Raw genomic sequence first — 18919 nt, 5'->3', positions numbered from 1 at the left:
TTACCAAGGTATGATTCTGAATTAAATTAACTTAATTAAGTTATAATCATTTTTATTCTCCCTACAGGAATACACCTTGGCCAACATTTAATTTCCCTAATTAATACCAACACAAAACACCTTGACTCCAGTCACATGATCCAGGAACCTGATCAAGGTCTTCCTATTTAAGAACAGCAAAACCCTTCTGCTCGGTTTTGCCACCCATGCAGGATGCGGCCCGCGTACCACACCCCGCAACAACTGGTGAATGTGTGCGTGAAATGTCTGCCTAAATCAGGTGAGAGCCACCAAGTGTGCACCCTCGGCTATGCTACTCATACAGAAAAGGGGTGGTGAAATATAAAAGGAATAATGATGTCCATTTTTAACAACAGAGGGAGAGAGAAAAAGTGACGTGTGTGTGTGTGTGTGTATGCTTGCATGGATGTGTGGCGCTCGTGTGCATGCGCTGACCACAGTCAGACGGAGCGGCGGCGCTGCTCCCTGACAGCATGTAACTAAAACTGCAGTTCCACCATCAGCCACAAGAGGGTAGTATTTAACAAACTGCAGTTCCACCACCAGCCAGTAAAGGGTAGTATTTAACAAACTGCAGTTCCACCTCCAGGCAGTAGATGGCATGTAATTAATGAACTGCAGTTCCAACTTCAGCCACAAGAGGGTAGTATTTAACAAACTGCAGTTCCACCACCAGCCAGTAGAGGGCATGTGTCACAGGGTCCTCTCCATTTCCTTCTCAGAGTCATTCCCAGGTTGGCTGATACATTTGCATTATTGTTGGGCTTGATGTATGTCCTGCATTTGGACTTTCCCACGAAAGCTGCTAACACATTTACCTTCATCCAGAAAATGTTGATGGGGCTAGATGATGGTAAACCGCTGAAACCTTACTTACATGCTCTCAAAAATGATTTATTACTGAACGAGTAGTCCATATTATGTCATGCAACATGTGGACAAATACATGATTGTTAATGTTCTGATGGTTATGTTTTATGCCATTCTTTGTTTTAAGCACTGTAATGTTTGTAATTTAGGTAATTTTCCCAAACAACATATACAGAGAATACCTCAGTTTTTTATGTTTATACTTTTGAAAATTTGATGACTAATAACTCATTTTAATATTTGAACACTCAGATATGTGCTTTGTTGGGACTTGATGATGGAAAACTACAGACATTGTCAACATTTTCTCCAAAAATTATTACACAAATAGGTTGACAAAAACCAGAATGTTTGATATTGTCAGTGTCATGTTATCACGTTGTCTGATTCAACATTTTCTTGGTACTTTGTTTGAAGCACTTTAACTGTCAGAATGTGTGTTGCTCTCCTTCAATAACATCTAATCTACCTCAATTATGTTTGCACTTTTGAAGTTTCATAATCTGACGTACTGTGAAGTGTGCCTGGTTTAGAGGAAAAATCTTTGTTTCAGCATTCATGTTCATATGTTCAGATAAAAGCTGAAATAAAACTAAAACTCCTTTTGAGTCATTTCAACATAAGAATGAAAAGAAATAGGTTTTAAATACTCATTAATTACATTTTATGAGTTGAGGTTTTAAAATAATAACATTCTTTTGCCTTAAATTTATTAATTATAATTATTTATTTATTAATTAGAAATAAAAAACATTACATTGTAAAAATAAAGATTTTTATTAAAACAAACTTAAACAATTAAAGTTTAAAACTTTCAACTTTTAAGTTAAACATACATTTTATTTTATAGTTTTGGTTTACTTAAAAAAATGTTTTGATAACTTAAATTTTATTAGGTAATCAGTTGCCACATAGTTTTGAGTAATGTGAACTTAGTCGGGTTTACAGTTTACCTGTCAGGTTAGTCAGGGCCCCGCCTTCAGTCTGGATGGTTCCCATGGTGACAAGCTTTGTGCTTGTGGATGGTTTGGCTCTGGACGGACCCCAAGGATTTTTTTTCTTTTAGTTAAAGACAGTTTATTATAGAGGAGGGTCAGAGGGGTGGGACTCCTTGATACAAGTATACAAATATACAGATTTGTGCAACATTAGTAGTTTAATGTTGTCAGTGAGACATTTTGTCAAGAAGCTCAGGAGAACCAAACCTGCATGTGGACTGATAAAATCTTCATGGCCACTGACAACAAGGCTTTAATGATTAAAACTGCAGAGCCCAGCAAGCTGGACTACAGAGAAAAAAATGATATTTTACTCATGGATACAGTCTGAACTTAAATAAACTTCCTTCTAAACAGAAAAAGGAAAACATCAGCTGATTCTGCATCATGTATCATGAATGTTCCACAGGAAGTTGTAAAACTTTTAATGTTAATGTTTACTCATATTTTATTGGTTCAGGTAGTTTCTTACAATCTTGTTCTGGTTTCTGTTTGGATTTATTAGCCTGGGATGTGGGTTCAAATCCCACTAGAAGCCCTCAGACAGCGCAGACCTCTCCCAAACTAATGACTTATTTTTACCAGTGACTGTGGGCTTTATTTATGAGTTAGAAGCTGTGATGGCAGAATTATCTCCCCATAGTAAAGAATCCTTTAAAAACTCCTGAATCCAGGTGATGATCCAGATCACCCCAAAATCTCAATACTTGTTCTTTTATTCCATTTCTGATATTTCCTGAAAAGTTCATCAAAATCCGTCCATAACTTTGTAAGTTAAGCTGCTGACAGACAGAAAACACCAGCGAACTACAAGCAGAAACCTGAGACAGAAAGTCTGAACTTGTACCGACCGCACAAACATACATGACCTATACTCATGCATACACGTCAACACGCACCAACATGATGTTCTCCACCAGCACCGTCCTCATCCTCATCAACCACATCTGGAAAATAAAACACTGGAATTTATATAAAAGATCTTAATCTGACAAAATAATCAAACTAAATAAGTAAGAGAAACAAAGGATGTTAAAAAATATTTACTAAGTAAACTGATAAAACAAAGTAACAAAATAATAATAAAACCAGATTTAACATGAGAGACTAGAAGAGAAATAAATGTCAGTAAAATATCAGTTATGAATTCTAATAAAAGATAAATGAACAGCTTTAATAAAAAGGTCCCGACCGCCCTCATGTCGTCTGGAAGGATGATCCACATACGAGGACCATAAAACTAAAAGAAGCTTCTCCACATGCTTTAGTTCCACCTTAAGAATCAATAAGAGACCAGCCCCCGACGACCGGAGGGCCTGGAGGCTCCTGAACTAAAAGCAAGTTGGATAAATACTTTAAGAGATTTAAATAGTAAGAAAAAGATTTTACAATCAGTTTGGAAGCAAACAGGAAGACGGTGTATATGAGAGCTCTGTTTCTGGTCTTCGTCCACAGTCTGGTCTTCTCTAGGGGTCTTCAGAATTCAGAATAAGAGGGTCTGTCTGGAAGAAAAATAAAAAAGGTGATTTGATGGAACTTTACAGGAAAAACAAGAGAAAATAAAATCCAAGTGTTCCTCAGGGTTCTGGACTTGGGATTGAGAAAATGTAGCAGACAAACTAATATTTTCACAACTTGGACTCCTGGAAACATTCTGGTCCAAACTCCAGACCACTTGGTGGCAGTAATGCACCAACAGCCAACAAATATAAAGAAGAAGAAGAAGAAGAAGAAGAGCTGACCAGAGATCAGGGTTTACTGAAGATTAAAACGAAAGAGAGAGATGGAGAAACTGGGATGAAAGACGGCAGATATCTGGCTCATGGTTTAACAGTAAATGTGTTTCTTATTACAACTTATTACATTTATGGGTATAAGTTACACAGTTTTATATATATATATATATATATATATAATATATATAATTTAATCTAATTTATTACTGGTTTAATTATTTGAGCAGTTAAGATTTTCTTTTTTCTGCTGCTTGTTCTTTTGTTTATTACAGAATGAAATAAATACTTTAAATAACCTTTAAACATAAATACATGAATAAAAAGCCTCGATGACTGAATTTAAACTTGACAAACACAATCTAACTATGAATTACTCAGGATGACATTTTCTGGCTCCCAGAAGCTCTAGAAAGATCCTGATAGTCATTTTTACCAGGACATGTTCTTTAACTCCTGATAACTGACAGTCCTCCATTCAGTCAGGCTTTGGTTTGTTTTGAAGGATTCTGGAGACATGCTGACGGAAAACAGGAAGGAAGAAGAGATGCTTCGTGTTTGGATAGAAAAACTACGGATAAAAAGTCCAACAGTAAAACTAATAAAACAAATAAAGTTTAATAGATTTACCTCCGTTGGCACTTGGACTTCCACCTGCAAGAAGACGTAAAAAGAAATGAAAAACTGCTGTTTACTTTTACTCCTCCTCCTCCTCCTCCTCCTCCTCCTCCTCTGAGGCAGACTAGAGAATACTGTAGCTCTAGGGCCATCTAGTGGTACAAACAGGTATTACAGTAAAAGAGGTCCATGTGAAGTATCTGAGCTGTTTCCCCCAGTTCTGATTATATCTGTTTTTATGTTTAATTAATGATTAATAATGAGTTTATCTGGTAAAACACACCTGCAGACTGTTTCCCACTCGGCTGTTTAAAGATGTTTTTCATGTTGTCTGTGACAATAACTGTCTAACCAAGTCCTACAATCCTACATTCAGCCAAAAAGATCTTTTTTTAGAGAGATAAAGGTGGGAGGAACAGAATGTGTGAGATTATTAATCATGTCTTTTACTTCCTGTTTATCACTAAATCTTAAAACTGGTTCTTCCACATGCTTCTTAAGTTCAGTCGTCTCTCTGAGACACAGTTTAGATCATGATGGATCTTACACATCCAGTTTTAGCTATAAAAACTTGTTTCAAGACCTCCCTGCACCGATTCTCACACAATCCAAAAAGAGCTTTTAATATGAGGAGAAAGTATTTGGTAAGATTTTATAAAATAAGAAAACATTTCGACTTCAGACTTTAGACTGGTTTCAAGTCCTTTATTAAGTTAAAACAACCTCAAACAGCCTGTTGATGCTTCTCAGTGTTTCTTTCTCACTTTGACAGAAAAGATCTGAAAAGAAGAAAAACTAAACATGAGTTTCAGAACTGGTGACCAGTGGTACCGTTGGCTGCAGCGGCTCTAGTCTAGATCTAGAAGTCTAGATCTTTTTTCTTATTTCTGGGAATCATACCAAGTGTAATTATCTTCCTCCATTGGTTGTTTTTTTCACTTTATTACAGTCTAAATCATGTTAAATGAAGTCCTTTTTCCTTGTAAATACGGTTCAGTAACTGATTTTTGCATCAGGTCCTTTTTTTGGTTCTTCAGCCTTTGTTCCTGATGTTCTTTGTTCCTGATGTTCTGTGTTCCTGATGTTCTGTGTTTCTGATGTTCTGTGTTCCTGATGTTCTTTGTTCCTGATGTTCTGTGTTCCTGATGTTCTTTGTTCCTGATGTTCTGTGTTCCTGATGTTCTGTGTTCCTGATGTTCTTTGTTCCTGATGTTCTTTGTTCCTGCAGCCTCTTCTGAACAATAAAAACCTCGACCCAACTGTTCTGTCCAACTACAGTTAATGATCTAAACTACCTTTTCCCTCCAAAGTTTAGGAAAAAGTGTTTTTAACAAACCGAAAAGCTTTTAGAGACACATGGCGTTTGTGACGGGCTTCAGTCGGGTTTTAGGTCTCACTACAGCACAGACAGATCTTTAGAAATTTAAATGACACTTTTAACTGCAGACTCGGGGAATTCAGCTGTTTTAGTGCCTGTGGACCTATCAGCAGCCGTTGACACTGTAGACCACAATGTTCTGTTATTCTGGTTGGAACATCTTGTTGGTATTAAGGTACAAATCTGTCATTTAGCTCACCGGCTGAGCTTCTCTGTCTAGGAACCTATTCCTCTTCATTTTGGGGTTCCCCAGGGGTTCATACTGGGACCATTGCTGTTTGTTTTGTTTATGCTGCTGCTGGGATAAAGCTTCAGGAAGCATAACAAACCTTTATATATATTTATAGCCCCTTTCTTTCTTTAGGCTTTTCTTTCTATTAACCTTAAAAAAACACAGATGTAACTGTTCTGAATCATCATAAAATAACAATGAATTTTTAGATGTTTTTACCTGAATGGATCCAGAACTGGAGCGTTCAGGCAACCTGTCTCCAGAGATCTTCATGCTTCTCTCTGAACTTTCAGAAGAAAAGAAGAAAAAGAAAAGAATATTATGAAGGAATCTTTTACCATGTGTTTGTTGCAGCAGTGTCCGTAACTTCCTGCTCCTTCTGGTAAGTCGGAGTTAAAATGGAACCCAGGTTGAAGCCTGTGATGTTTTTCATTCATCTTATTTATTTTACAAAGGTTTCTTCTTTTTAAATAATAGTGGTGCATCCTTGTCTCTGGGATCTTGGTCAGCTGGTAACAGAGTCGGCTCTCAGCCAATCACAGCAAACCTGACATAGTCAGCATGCAGGAGGCTGGTCTAAGCTGGTTTATGTTGGGAGTAAACTGGCGCCCAGCTTGAGATGGTCCCTGAGTGTCACTGAATGTGTAAATCTACTGAAAGATAACATCTCTGAACAAAGAACCAACATGACTGCTTCTCTTACCTTGTTCCAGGTTGATCCTGGTCTGAGTTCTGAGACGAGGGCTGATCAGAGCTGGTTTTAGTCTCTGGTCCACTTGCTTTGTCCTCTGAGGACTTTATAATGAGTTCATGAGCAGTATTAAAAAACTGATCCCACCGTTCTTCATCCACATACCGAGTCAGTTTCTGAGAAATCTGATCGTTCACAACTTTTCTCAGCTTATCTGTCAACATATTTTCATGTTCTTCCAAAATGAGCCTGTGCAGCTGAATTTTAAGATTCATACTGTCCCTCCAACAGATGGAGAAAATTCTTTTCCAGTCCAGTGAAAACCAAACGGCTACAAGAAGACTGGCAAAGGCAAATAAGGCAATGCCAACAGCCTGAAAGAGAGAAATAACAGCATTAAAAAGTAGATTAAAAACTAACTTTAAAAAGAAGTAAATGTGATTAAAGACAGAAGATGCTAGAATAGAATAAGATGAATCAAACACTCACCCGTGAGCTGCTTTTAAGTTGAGCAATGATTGCCTTTTCCTCAGTATTATAGATATTCTTTGGATCTTTGCAGGGTAACCCAGCCTGTTTCTCAGGAAGATCATTCCTACAGCAAACGTACCAGCCTCCATCGATTAACACCGCCTCAGCCCACAACAAGCCCACAAACAGCGCCTTCAAGAAGTAGGTGGATAAACTCAACATAAACTTCCTGCACCTGAAGCGAGAGCAGATGCATGTATACCTCCACTCTCGCTGGAAAGGTCCGTCTGACCAGAGCATGAAGACGAATAAGATCAGACATGGCAGAGTTATGTATGCAGCACATTGTAGAGTCTGATCCTTGCAGGAGCAATCAAAAGTATTCGGTAAAAACACAAAGTAGAAGTAAACAAATAAAAGAGAGAAGAAAATGTTAAGTTTTCTATAATTATCCTGATGACCTTCTCCATCCTGTCTCTGCAAACCTGCAGTCTTCACACAGATTTATAGACACACACTCATATTCATGACTGTACCAAAGCCACACCCTCAACACACCCAGGGAGCTTCACACATCCATACACAGCACAGTATGTCTGCAAAGATCTATCTATCTATCTATCTATCTATCTATCTATCTATCTATCTATCTATCTATCTATCTATCTATCTATCTATCTATCTATCTGCACCTGCTCTCCAGCACAGAAACAGCAACTCTTTCCTGTAAATCTTCCCTTTCATCTCTGTTTCCTGAACGTGTTTGATGACAATAAATCGTTTTGTTGTTGCCAACGTGCAGAAATCTAGCCGACCACATCCTGCCCAAACCAACCAAGGTCTGAGAGCTTTGTGTAAAAAGTGGGGCAGTGGAAAGGTTTGCTCTGCAGAGCTGAAGAAGCGCCAACCTTCAGCACCAACCAGGCGGCTGTGGTTCAGCTCATGCCTCCTCTGCAGTTTGTTCTGTGGGAACTGAAGTCCGAGAACTTTCTCAGCGCTGTGATCAGACCACCACTGAACCAGCACCTTCACATGGACCCACTTCTCTACTTTCTAAACCAATTTTTTCTCTTCATCTGAAATGTGCAAATGACTTTAATTTCTTTTAGTACATCACCCTGCTAGTTGTCATAGAAACAAGACACTGCGTCCACATATGTTTATTCAATACATCAATACATACAATAAGGAAGTTTTAATGAGTGAAATAAGTATCATGTATAATGTATATGTATATGTATTAAATACCCCCATAATCATACAGTTCAATTAAACATCAAACATCCATTTTTTTATTTGGAGATGGAAAACAGAAAAAGACGTTGGTGGTGGTGGTGGTGGGTGAGGTGGGGGATCGGGATCAGCCTGAGATCTGCTGGAATCAGTTGATGTTCCCACCAGAAGAGCTGGAGAGGAGGTGAAGCTCTTCTTCTGGTCTTGGCTCGGTGCTCCTCCCACGACCTGTTCATGGATAACAGCAGGATGGATGGAAGAAACATTAAAAATTATCAGATGTAAAACTTCTCTACCTGTTACGTTTTATGGACCAGCGTAAATGTCAACTGTGTATTTTGCATATTTTAAACTTAATATAAAGAGTTTTATATAAGTTTTATACCCAGCTCTAATCATGCTTTACAAACAGACTGTTCGTCTGCAGCGTGTCATAGTTCTGCACTGCAGGCTAAAGATGGAAGAACTACTTGGTTTTCATTCCTAACCCGACTGAAATGATCATTCCTCTTTGCTCATGACCTTAAATCTGACTAATGTTTATATCTTAGTTTCCACACCGAAGCAGAGGTCATAGTTGGTTTATTGTTTAACCAGCAGCAAAATTCTCCCAAAAAGGAAGGAGAAGAAGTTACATCAACCATGAATCTTTATGACACTAGTTCGAGTCCAACGTCCCATCATGTTCTGTATCTATCCAGTATCTGGAGTCTGCTGCACACAGGAACAAGGTGAGAGTCCAAACCAGCTGAAGACCTTAACAGGCTTACTAGCCTTAGCTCGTGACTGGCAACTGCAGGTGAACCTGGGGAGACAGTTGAAATTTCCAGAGCACTTGGCCTTTCCAGAGAAGGCCAAGTACCAGGTGCTGGTTGAGAACTGCAGAAGGAGCGGGTGGAGGGCACACTGTGAGCCAACTGAGGTAGGCTGTAGGGTTGTGTCAGAGGGCTACAGGAGAGGAAAGCCACCAAGAACATCAGTGACGTAATGGGAAGCGCTTCCAGGTGTTTGTGGATCAAAAGTAAGTGCTTAACAATAAAACAGAACAGAAAATAACTCAAAAGAGACCCAAGCTTGCCACACCATCTGTCTGATCTGTCTGATCACCCCCAGCTAGGTCGCCCAGGTGAGGGTGTCTGAAGATCAAAGACCCGAAACACCCAATGACCCCGGGTACTTCACTGATGATGCATCTGAGCTGCCCATCTATGTAGGTGGTGTTTCTTTAAAACTTGTTACTCTGGCTTGGTCAGTGACTTCGAGGAAAGTCTGGATGGCAACCACGGACAGAGTGGTGACAACTGGAAAGACAGTGGACAGCACGGAGAGACAGCAACTGGGCCAATGAGGGCTAGCAACCTGAATTGCAGCCCCCACATGGGAGCACCATAAAAGCTACCAACAATCCAATGGAAAGATACCCCCAGGGGTGCTCGAGAGGGGTGGAGGATGAGCACCCTGTATGGACTGACTTTCTGGCAAAGATAATGAACAACGGATTATCAACGACAAGTGTAATCTGTGTATGCAGCAAAATCTGTAAGAACCTGAGAGGTCTGAGGATCCACCAGACCAAGATGGGCTGCATCAGGAGCAGGCAAGTTGAGCGACGCATATAGCCAGTGCTTAGCACTGACCCTAGTGAGACGGAGGAGAAGCAGGTCCAGAGCCCCCAAGCCCCCTCCTGCTGCACCTAGCATTCCATCATAACATCGCCGGGTCTTATGGCCTGTAGCACACAAAGCATCAGAGTGGCGGCAGTTTGACAAAGATGTTGATTCAGTTCTTAAAGTAGCATTAAAGGGGTGAGTGGACCAGCAACTCTAACTACTGAGTCCTTGATTGTCAACATTGGCACTGAGAGATTTGGCATAAACAACCTAAAGCGAATGTAAGAGATACTGCAACATCCAGACCAAAAATCAGCCATCTAAGGAAAGAGCTGAGATCTTTGAAACAGCAGCTCAAGAGACTAGAAGAGGAGGAAAGACCAGCCCTCATGGAGCTCTGGAGCATCCTTAGGAAGAAACCTATCTCCCTACAGCGGAGCATCACAGGAAGAGAGGCCCAGAGAGGGCTCGCAAACGGACTGCCTTCATATAGGGATGTTATGCTCGAGCGGTCTGCTCGATCACGTGTCGAGCATGTGACACGGAAGTGTTGTGAGCATTGTCTCTGAGCATTGATTCAGCATGCCAAAAGTCACGTGATAGACCAAACGAGGCCTCGTTACGTCATCAGCGCGTATCGAGCAGCGAGCGGGATCTTTGAAGGGACCGGGCTTGTCAATCTCAGATTCCGAACACTGAGGAGATCGCGGGTTTTTGAGAGGAGATTCTGTAGCGATTGTGCGACATTACATTTTGAAAACAAATTTAGGAAAAGCATCACATCAGCATGAGCTTATAATGAATCACATTTAGCTTTTAGAGATTTGGGGAAACAAACGTCTGCGCAAGACGCCGTTGCCATGGTAACTGCTGAAGGAGCTCAGAGTATGAGAGAAGGACGGAGCAGGCGGTGCCTTCAACATCACAGGTAAGCTTAATTCCCCTTTCTTTATACAGATGTTTTTAAATAGCCTTGCAAAGAGCAGACTTTAAAGTTAATCATAAACTTCAACCAGGAACATCAGAGGAAACGTCTCAGTCTACAGCTGCAGAGGAAAAACCACCACCTGCAGGACCTTAGACACCAAGCTGGTTTCTGATCACCATCAGCAGAGAATTTAATGTTTTTAAACTTGGTTAATTACAATTTTGTTCTTGTGTTTCTTTCAGGTGCAACCTCTCCAAAGCTGGGGAGGTAGTCTGCCAGAAGAGGAGCAGATTGAAGCCTGACAGAAAATACGTTTTTAAATAAAAATCTATGACACATCACAATGTTGCCAAAGTTTTTTTACCTCATAATACATTTCAAGATTCAAAGTGTCTTTGTCATTTGCACAGTAAGGAAACAAGCTTCCCTGAACAATGAAAATCTTACTTTGCCGTCCAACCTGAATGTCATAAAACATTATAAAATAAAAATAAACTATTTGAAAAAAAAAAACTAGATAGAAGATAAACAAAAAAACTGAGTAAATAATCTATGTACATAAATGTGCAGTGTGCTATAAACTGTTGTACCACATTTAACAACGGTCAGCTATACAAAAGAAAACAACACATGAGGTAGACGATAACACACATTTGCAATATCTATTATAAATAATAAGACACATAAAACAGTAAACAATTTTATTACAACTGTATAAAATAACAGTCACTATACCCGTTGCACAAACACTCCTTCCCTCATGCCTTCCCACTGAGTAACTACTATCATTACAGATTGTTTACTTAAGTTACACCACAATTCTGTTACCTAAACAAATGTTACCTAATACCCCTCCTTGTTATTTATATGAACAACAGAAAATAAATATGCACTCGGATGGTAGATTACGTATCGTTTATTGAACAGGTATTCAAAGTTGAGACAGGGATGACAGATGTGAGGTGTCAACGCTGTCCTTCTGATACGTCAGACTCCCACAGCCAGCAGATGGAGCTCTTTGGTTTGGTCAAATGATTCAGAACACTAAGCCATTTTCAAGCATTTGGTTCAAAGTTGGCTCGATGATTCATGAGGCCTCGCTTTCACCATCCCTACCTTCATAGCCAACCCATTCAGGTTCACTAAACAGCTGCTTGGGCAGAAAAGCCGTGGGCATCTCATGGCCTCAGAAGAGGAGATCAACAAACACCTGAGTAACAGCTACAGTGACAGCAGGAGAGAGGAAGACCTGCTCCCTGCTGATTCCACCACCAGAGCCCTCCATCCAGTTTGCCCACCCTTAGAGAAGTCAGAGAGGTGGTTAGAGCAGCACGAGCCAGTGGTGCTCCAGGGCCAAGTGGAGTGACATACAAGGTGTACAAACAGTGCCCGAGACTCCTGCAGAGGTTTTGGAGACTCATCAGGGTAACCTGGCGAAGCGATGGTAGCCAAGCAGTGGCGTTATGCAGAAGGTATGTAGATTCCAAAGGAGGAGGACGCAGAGATCATTATCCAGACCATCTCTCTACTTAGCGTGGAAGGCAAGATTTTTTTCAAGGTTCTTGCCAACTGGCTGACAGGGAACCTCCCATGGAATTCATACATCGACACTGTAGTGCAAAAGGGTGGAGTTCCAGGCATACCAGGTTGTATAGAGCACACTGGAGTGGTCACTCAGCTAATCTGTGGAGCAAAGGAAAACCGAAGAAATTTCTCAGTGTTGTGGCTTGACCTCACCAATGCTTATGGATCCATCCCACACAAGCTTATGGTGACTTTTTAGTCGGAAAACTGGCGCTGACACCCTACCAATACTCACCTGCCTAGACGGCACGGCTTTGGATTATGTCAACTCCTATAAGTACCTGGGCATCTGGCTGGATTCATCTCTGTCATTCGTCACCCACATAAATAATCTCCAAGCCAAAATAAAAGCCAGACTAGTGTTTCTTTTCCGTAATAAAGCCTCTTTCACTTACGCAACCAAATGCACTTTAGTCAAATTGACCTTGCTCCCAATTTTTGACTATGGCGACATCATTTATAAAATGGCACCAAGCTCAGCCCTTAAAAAACTAGACACTCTCTACCACTCAGCCATACGCTTTGCCACAAACGCCCCTTTCCACACCCACCACTGTGATCTCTATAAATTGGTGGGCTGGCCCTCCCTTCACACTCGGCGACTCCATCATTGGTTTCTTTTTATTTACAAGTCAATCTTACACAAGACACCTTTCTATCTCTCATCTCTTCTCCACCTCGCTCGCAGCACTTATCACACCAGGTCAACCGAATTTATTAAGCTCATCATTCCCAAAACCGCCACTGTTTTTGGCCATAACGTCTTCCACTTTGCCGCTGCAAATGACTGGAATACACTGCAGAACACTCTCAAACTTCCAGCTCTGATATCTGTTTCTCTGTTTAGACAGAGACTTCAACAGATTATTGTAGATACTTGTTCCTGCTGACGATGCTGACTCTCCCTTATATACAAGCATTTCTCCACTACTTTTTCTCTCACATAAATCCGTCTTATATACTGTGTTCTACTCCCTTTCCCCCTTTCATTTTTATATATTTGTACTCACTCTGCGTTTTTTTTTTTTTTTTTTTTTTGTATTGTATTGTTGTATTGTGGTCCTGTGTATGCACAGTTGTCTGTTTATATGTATGTACGTTATTTATTCCTGCTGGGGCCTCTTGGCCAGGTCATGTTTGTAAATGAGAACTAGTTCTCAAACATTTTTTTACCTGGTTAAATAAAGGTTAAATAAAAAAAATAAATAAAACAACCCTGATGGCACACCATGTACCCGAGAAGATCTATGAGCCTATTCGGGACTACTAAGGTAGCTTCAGCTTGAGATTCACTTCAAGGGAAGTAACATTTGCTTTGCACCGCCTGGAGAAAGGCATCATCACTGGCTGTACCATATCAGTAGTGTTGTTTACTTTAGGAATGAACATGCGTGGTGGAGGGATGGTGTGTGGGAGGGTGGGGTGTGTGGAGGTGGATGCGTGGTGTGTGGGAGGGGGGGTGGTGTGGGTGTGGGAGGATGAATGGTGGAGGGATGATGTATGTGTGGGAGAATGTATGGTGCAGGGATGGGGGAGTGTGTGGGAGGACGGATGGTGGAAGGATGGTGTGTGTGCGGGAGGATGGATGGTGTATGGGAGGGAGGATGGTGTGTGTGTGGGGGAGTGGTGTATGTTTGGGAGAGTGGGTGATGGAGGGGTGGTGTGTGTGTGTGTGGGAGGATGGGGTACGTGAAGGTGGATGTTTGGTGTAGGAGAGGGAGGACGGTGTATGTGTAGGAGAATGATGTATGTGTGGGAGGATGGGTAGTGGAAGGATGGTGTGTGTGTGTGTGTGTGGGAGGTGTGAAGGTGGATGAATGGTGTGTGAGAGGGAGGATGGTGTATGTGTGGGAGGATGAGTGGTGGAGGGATGATGTGTGTGTGGGAGGATGGGGTAGGTGTGGGAGAGTGTATGGTGGAAGGATGGTGAGTGTGTGGGAGGAAGGATGGTGTGTGTGTGGAAGGATGGATGGTGGAAGGATGGTGTGTGTGTGTGGGAGGACAGAGTATGTGAGGGTTGAATGGTGTATGCGTGGGAGGATGAATGGAGGAGTGGAAGGAGAGTGTGTGTGTTTGTGTGTGTGTGTGTTGGTCTGGGGGGGGGGCAGGACTGGTTCTCGGGGTGTGCGGCTGGGCGCTGGGGTGTGGGGCTGGCCTCTGGTGGTGGCCGTCTGGGCGGGCCGGGTCCCCCCGGGTGGCGTGCTGGCCCTCGGCCTGTGGGGGAGGAGGGTGTCCCTGCGCTCCTGGGCCCGGGCCCTCTGCCCCGTCTGTCCCGGGCGGCCGGTGCCCGTGGGGGTCGGGGACTGCTGGCCTCGGCCCGCCGGGGCCGGTGCCCTGTGTCCGCGGGGCGGCTCCTGGTAGGGTCTCCTGCTGCTGCCTACCTGGGCGGGCGAGTGGTCGTCTCTGTGGACCGGTCGGGATCTGTTGCCTACGGGGGGGCTGGTGGCCTGGGTCTCGGGACTGCTGGCCTGACTCTGGCCTCTGTTCAAGTGAGGTGGCATCTGCATGATCACTCTGCATGGTCACTCCTTCCTGAACGTCTCCACACAGTCTTTGCGTCGCCGTGTGGCCGAGTTCTCCAACACATCCACACAGGTTTCTCTGCGCGTGTTCTTGAATACAGCAGTTTCACTTATATCTATTATCATATTTTTTTTTCTTTTTTTAATTATTTCTGTTCTTATTATTATTATTACTCTTACTCTTATTATTATTATTGTTACTATTATCAACTAGTTGTGTAATGACCTACTGGCCAGGATGATCTTAGCTATATATGTTGTAAGTAGTATGGATTACATGGTCTTCTGTATGATGTTTCAAGTCCCCACCCGCACTCCCCACACCCTTTCTGTCCCTCTCTCTCCCCTCCCTCTTCTCTCTACTTTCTTTTCTCTCTCTCTCTCTCTGTCCCCTCCGGTCGAGTCCAGCATTAAGAGTCTGATTTAATAAAGTTTTTCATCAAGAGGGACTTTATACATGTAGTATAAATCCCTGCTTGATAGAGTAAAATTGCCCAGCACCAGACAGCAGCCAGACAATCATTCTGTTTGCAACGATGCTGGACAAGACAGGTTAAAAAAAAAAAAAAAAAAAAAAAAAAAAAGGAATGAACATGCATGTCAAAGCAGCTGAGGTGGAATGTCGAGGCCCCCTGTCCAGATCTGGCACCCTCCAACCCCAAATCCAAGCTTTCATGGATGATCTAACAGTCACATCAACATCAGTGGCAGGATGCCAATAGCACCTCCATGGATTGGAAATGATCTTTACATGGGCAAGGATGTCTTTCAAGCCATCTAAATCAAGATCCCTGATCCTGAAGAAAGAGAAAGTGGTGAATAATTTCCGTTTTCACGTGGGTGGAGCCCAAATCCCATCAGTGACTGAGCCTGTGAAAAGTCTGGGGAAGATTTTTGACAGCACACTGAAAGACACGGTGGCAGTTCAGTACACTTGCAGGGAACTGAAGCTCTGGTTGTCAACAGGCCTCCCTGGAAAGTTCAAGGCATGGATCTGCCAACTCAGGATCTTGCCTAGACACCTTTGGCCATTGCTGATTTATGAAGTCTCAGCATCTACTGTAAAGGCCTTGAGAGAAGCACCAGTCAGCTCCTTCGCAGATGGCTTGGACAAACCGAAGAGCCTCTGCAGCATTGCCTTGAACAGCAACAAGCTCCAGCTCCCCTTTTCCAGCATCGTAGAGTGCTTTACAAAAATTCAGCAGACAACAGAGTCTCCACTGCAGGCATTGCTGTAAAGGCTGGTCTGAAGTCGCAGGCCCACGAGGCAGTCGAGCGAGGCCAGGTAGACAGCTTTTTAGCTTCTACTTAGCTGGGGTTGTAGGTAAGCTGAGTCAAGCAAAGAATGTGACATCTACAGACTGGAGGTCAATGATTGGCCAGGAAGTGGGGTCACCAAATAAGTCTATGCAGCGATTCTAGATTCCCGCCATTTAAAAACCCAACAACAGGGACAGTTTGATATGACGTTTGCTAACTGTGGCTAAACATCATTCAGAAAAAGTAAACCTTGGTAAGACCACCATCTGGACTGCATGCTCCCTCTGCTATCCATAAGCATGCACATACTGGCATTAGCTTTGTAAAGCTTGTCTTCTCTTGGCTGACCAACTACTAAATAGCAAACTCCCACCGCTACCTACTTGACTGGATGACTATAGCATTGTAGGTGCTACAGTGTTGACCATTAACAGATGTTATCGTGAGCGCTATAGCAAGAAACAACAACTTCCAGGTCACTGAAAATTAAAAATTAATTTAAATTGGTCTGTCTGCTGTTTTTAGGATTTTTTTGTCTGATTGTCTGATGTTCCGATTTTTTTTCCAAATCTTAACTTCAAATCAAAAGTGCAAATACCGCCTGATTGTTTTATTTGTTTCAGATTTCTAAAATAATGATGAAAAACAAGCTGATTATCTAGCTTTTAACTTTTTAGTTAGCAATAAATGGTACATAAACTAATTAAATTATCTAAAAAGCTATAATTGGCAAATATTAATGAATAGAACAATATTCTATAATTCAGCCACAATTATTCACCTGGAACTCTGGGTGTTGAATCAGAATCAATCAGCTTCTCAGCAGCATCGAAACATGTCCTCAAATCTCCAGCTTGTATTTTTTGAGTTAACTCATCTTTTGCTTTTGTCTTCAGATATTTTTCCAGCACACCATCTTCTTCTTCCATTATCACACGGTCATACAGAACTTTTCTGTCACAGCATCGTCCTGCACAACATTTCCACCATCTGATCACAGACATCACAGTCGCCAAGACGAGGATTCCCAAGATCACAGAAAGGCCGATCTTCTAAACACAGATCACAGATCGAAGTGCTATCACAAGCTGATCAGTTCAAAGAACACACTAATTATATTTATAACTTAAACTCTTAAAAAGGTTTTAACACTCACCCTGGACTCGTTCTGCAGTCTGTTGACCTCCAATCGTTCCACTGCTGTAAGGGTGGTTTTGCCTTTGCAGGCCAACTGAGGATATTTAATTTCGTTGTACTTACAGCAAACAAACCAGTCTCCATCGATCAGCACAGAGACCACCCACAGCAATCCAACAAGAGCTGCTTTGATAACGGAGCTGATTATTTCTCCCAAAAATCGACCACGGCAGCAGGAAACCTTTGGTTGGTTCTGTCGCTCATCTGGAGCTGAACCTGCACATTTACATGTGCAAAGATACCTGCCATTTCTATGAAATGTCTTGTCTGTCCAGAGTATTAAGAAGAATATTATAAAAAAAGGCAGAGACATGTATGTGTCACAGTCATCAGCTTCTGGTTGACAAGTGCATGAAACGTCTCTGTCCAGCAGAACATTGTAGGTGAAACTCACCACAATGCTGACAAAGACGCTGACTTTCTGAAAAGGAAAATTAGTCGGAAAATTCCTCATCGTTGGACGTTTTCTCCTGCTGAGAGATGAAGCCTGAATGTGCATCCATACAGACACCGAGCAGGTCGTAATCCAAACCGAAATGCTTTCAGTTCCATGAACTCGATCCACAGGTTGAACCGCCTACAAGCTGCTCTGGAATTTGCTGACTCATCTCAAAACTTTGCAGCTAAATCTCACCTTGATTTACCACAACAGTGAAACCTTTACAGCACCGTCACAACCACAAGAAACGACTGTAAAAAAATAAATAAAAATACAAACTAATAAAACACAACTCAACTATAGACCAGGGATCCTCAATCCTGGTCCTCAAGGGTCAGGGTCCTGCTGGTTAAGGCCCCTGAATTTTAATTGCGAACAAACAAAAGATAGACTTCACAAACATTCGTGTGTGTGTGTGTGTGTGTGTGTGTGTGTGTGTGTGTGTGTGTGTGTGTGTGTGTGTGTGTGTGTGTGTGTTTGTGTTTGTCGTGGGGGGTGGAGCCTTGCGCCCCATGCATTAAACTGTACAGGTGGCTATTTTGTTATAATACAGATATAACACTGTTTTGGCTGCTTTGTTATGATTTACAGATAAAGTTGTACTCTGGTCTCAGTTTTGTCTTCCCAGTGCAATATGTTTATGAAAGCAGTTTTTTGAGTTACAGAAAAAATATCTTTAACAATATGATTGGATGTTCTCTATTCAAACGGAATAAAATACCAGTTATGTTTTTGTATTCTATGTTGTAATTTCACTTTTTGTTATGGTTGATAATGGCGTACTTGTTGAATATAATTTCAGACTGGCAGTCTGTGTCACAAAGGCTGGGCCAGAGACTCCACCCAGCACCGCAGCAGCCGTGTCCTCAGAGGAAGTCCTGCAGGTGCAGAGGGAACCATCACCGCCATTAACCAGGTGGACAAGGAGCTGAAATGGAGCCTGTATTGATGGAAATTTGGAAAACAATTATAAAAGGATTGTGTGAGAATAAATAAATAAAGGAAATCCATCCATAAGCGTTGCATCACTTCTAGACCTCCAGTCTGTCCCACTCTGCTGGACCTCAGAATAAATGACCGACGTTTACTTTACGCATCTTCTTTTACTGACTGGTAAAGGTTGGCAGCAGACTC

The 18919-nt window shown here is 42.0% G+C and overlaps 2 protein-coding genes across 5 annotated transcripts; both read right to left on the bottom strand.

Moving 5' to 3' along the window:
* Positions 1-2126: 2126 nt before the first annotated feature.
* Positions 2127-7641, bottom strand: LOC121650991. 3 transcript variants are annotated; one of them, XM_042002827.1, is made up of 6 exons: positions 7031-7641; positions 6554-6915; positions 6070-6136; positions 4253-4276; positions 4059-4142; positions 2127-3391 (listed from the first exon to the last, which is right to left on the bottom strand). In XM_042002827.1, exons 1-5 carry the CDS (start codon positions 7310-7312, stop codon positions 4101-4103), a joined length of 777 nt encoding a protein of 258 aa, XP_041858761.1. In that variant the 5' UTR covers positions 7313-7641; the 3' UTR covers positions 2127-3391; positions 4059-4100. The 3 variants fall into 3 exon arrangements, with proteins under 3 accessions (XP_041858761.1, XP_041858762.1, XP_041858763.1); XM_042002828.1 differs by lacking the exon at positions 4059-4142 and having other exon boundaries at positions 7031-7636; XM_042002829.1 differs by lacking the exons at positions 2127-3391; positions 4059-4142; positions 4253-4276 and adding an exon at positions 4318-5019.
* A 513-nt stretch (positions 7642-8154) lies between these two features.
* Positions 8155-18190, bottom strand: LOC121651102. Of its 2 annotated transcripts, none has more exons than XM_042002995.1 (3): positions 17306-18186; positions 16931-17201; positions 8155-8473 (listed from the first exon to the last, which is right to left on the bottom strand). In XM_042002995.1, exons 1-3 carry the CDS (start codon positions 17843-17845, stop codon positions 8394-8396), a joined length of 891 nt encoding a protein of 296 aa, XP_041858929.1. In that variant the 5' UTR covers positions 17846-18186; the 3' UTR covers positions 8155-8393. The 2 variants fall into 2 exon arrangements, with proteins under 2 accessions (XP_041858929.1, XP_041858930.1); XM_042002996.1 differs by lacking the exon at positions 8155-8473 and adding an exon at positions 11618-12466 and having other exon boundaries at positions 17306-18190.
* Positions 18191-18919: the final 729 nt, after the last annotated feature.

Source organism: Melanotaenia boesemani, chromosome 13, assembly GCF_017639745.1.
Source record: "Melanotaenia boesemani isolate fMelBoe1 chromosome 13, fMelBoe1.pri, whole genome shotgun sequence".
In the NCBI taxonomy this organism is placed as follows: Eukaryota; Metazoa; Chordata; class Actinopteri; order Atheriniformes; family Melanotaeniidae; genus Melanotaenia; species Melanotaenia boesemani.
The sequence above is the reverse complement of the archived record's forward strand: the minus strand, read 5'-3'. Positions and strand labels throughout refer to the sequence as shown.

Excerpts from the sequence above, each read along its gene's own strand:
- LOC121651102 (XM_042002995.1), bottom strand. The coding sequence starts at position 17,845 with ATGCACATTCAGGCTTCATCTCTCAGCAGGAGAAAACGTCCAACGATG. Across the intron at positions 17,202-17,305 it reads GACTGCAGAACGAGTCCAGG|AAGATCGGCCTTTCTGTGAT; the intron begins GTGAGTGTTAAA and ends ATCTGTGTTTAG. Across the intron at positions 8,474-16,930 it reads TTCAACACCCAGAGTTCCAG|GTCGTGGGAGGAGCACCGAG; the intron begins GTGAATAATTGT and ends ATCCATGAACAG.
- LOC121650991 (XM_042002827.1), bottom strand. The coding sequence starts at position 7,312 with ATGCTCTGGTCAGACGGACCTTTCCAGCGAGAGTGGAGGTATACATGC. Across the intron at positions 6,137-6,553 it reads CAGGATCAACCTGGAACAAG|TTCAGAGAGAAGCATGAAGA; the intron begins GTAAGAGAAGCA and ends TTCTTCTGAAAG. Across the intron at positions 4,277-6,069 it reads CCAGTTCTGGATCCATTCAG|GTGGAAGTCCAAGTGCCAAC; the intron begins GTAAAAACATCT and ends GTCTTCTTGCAG.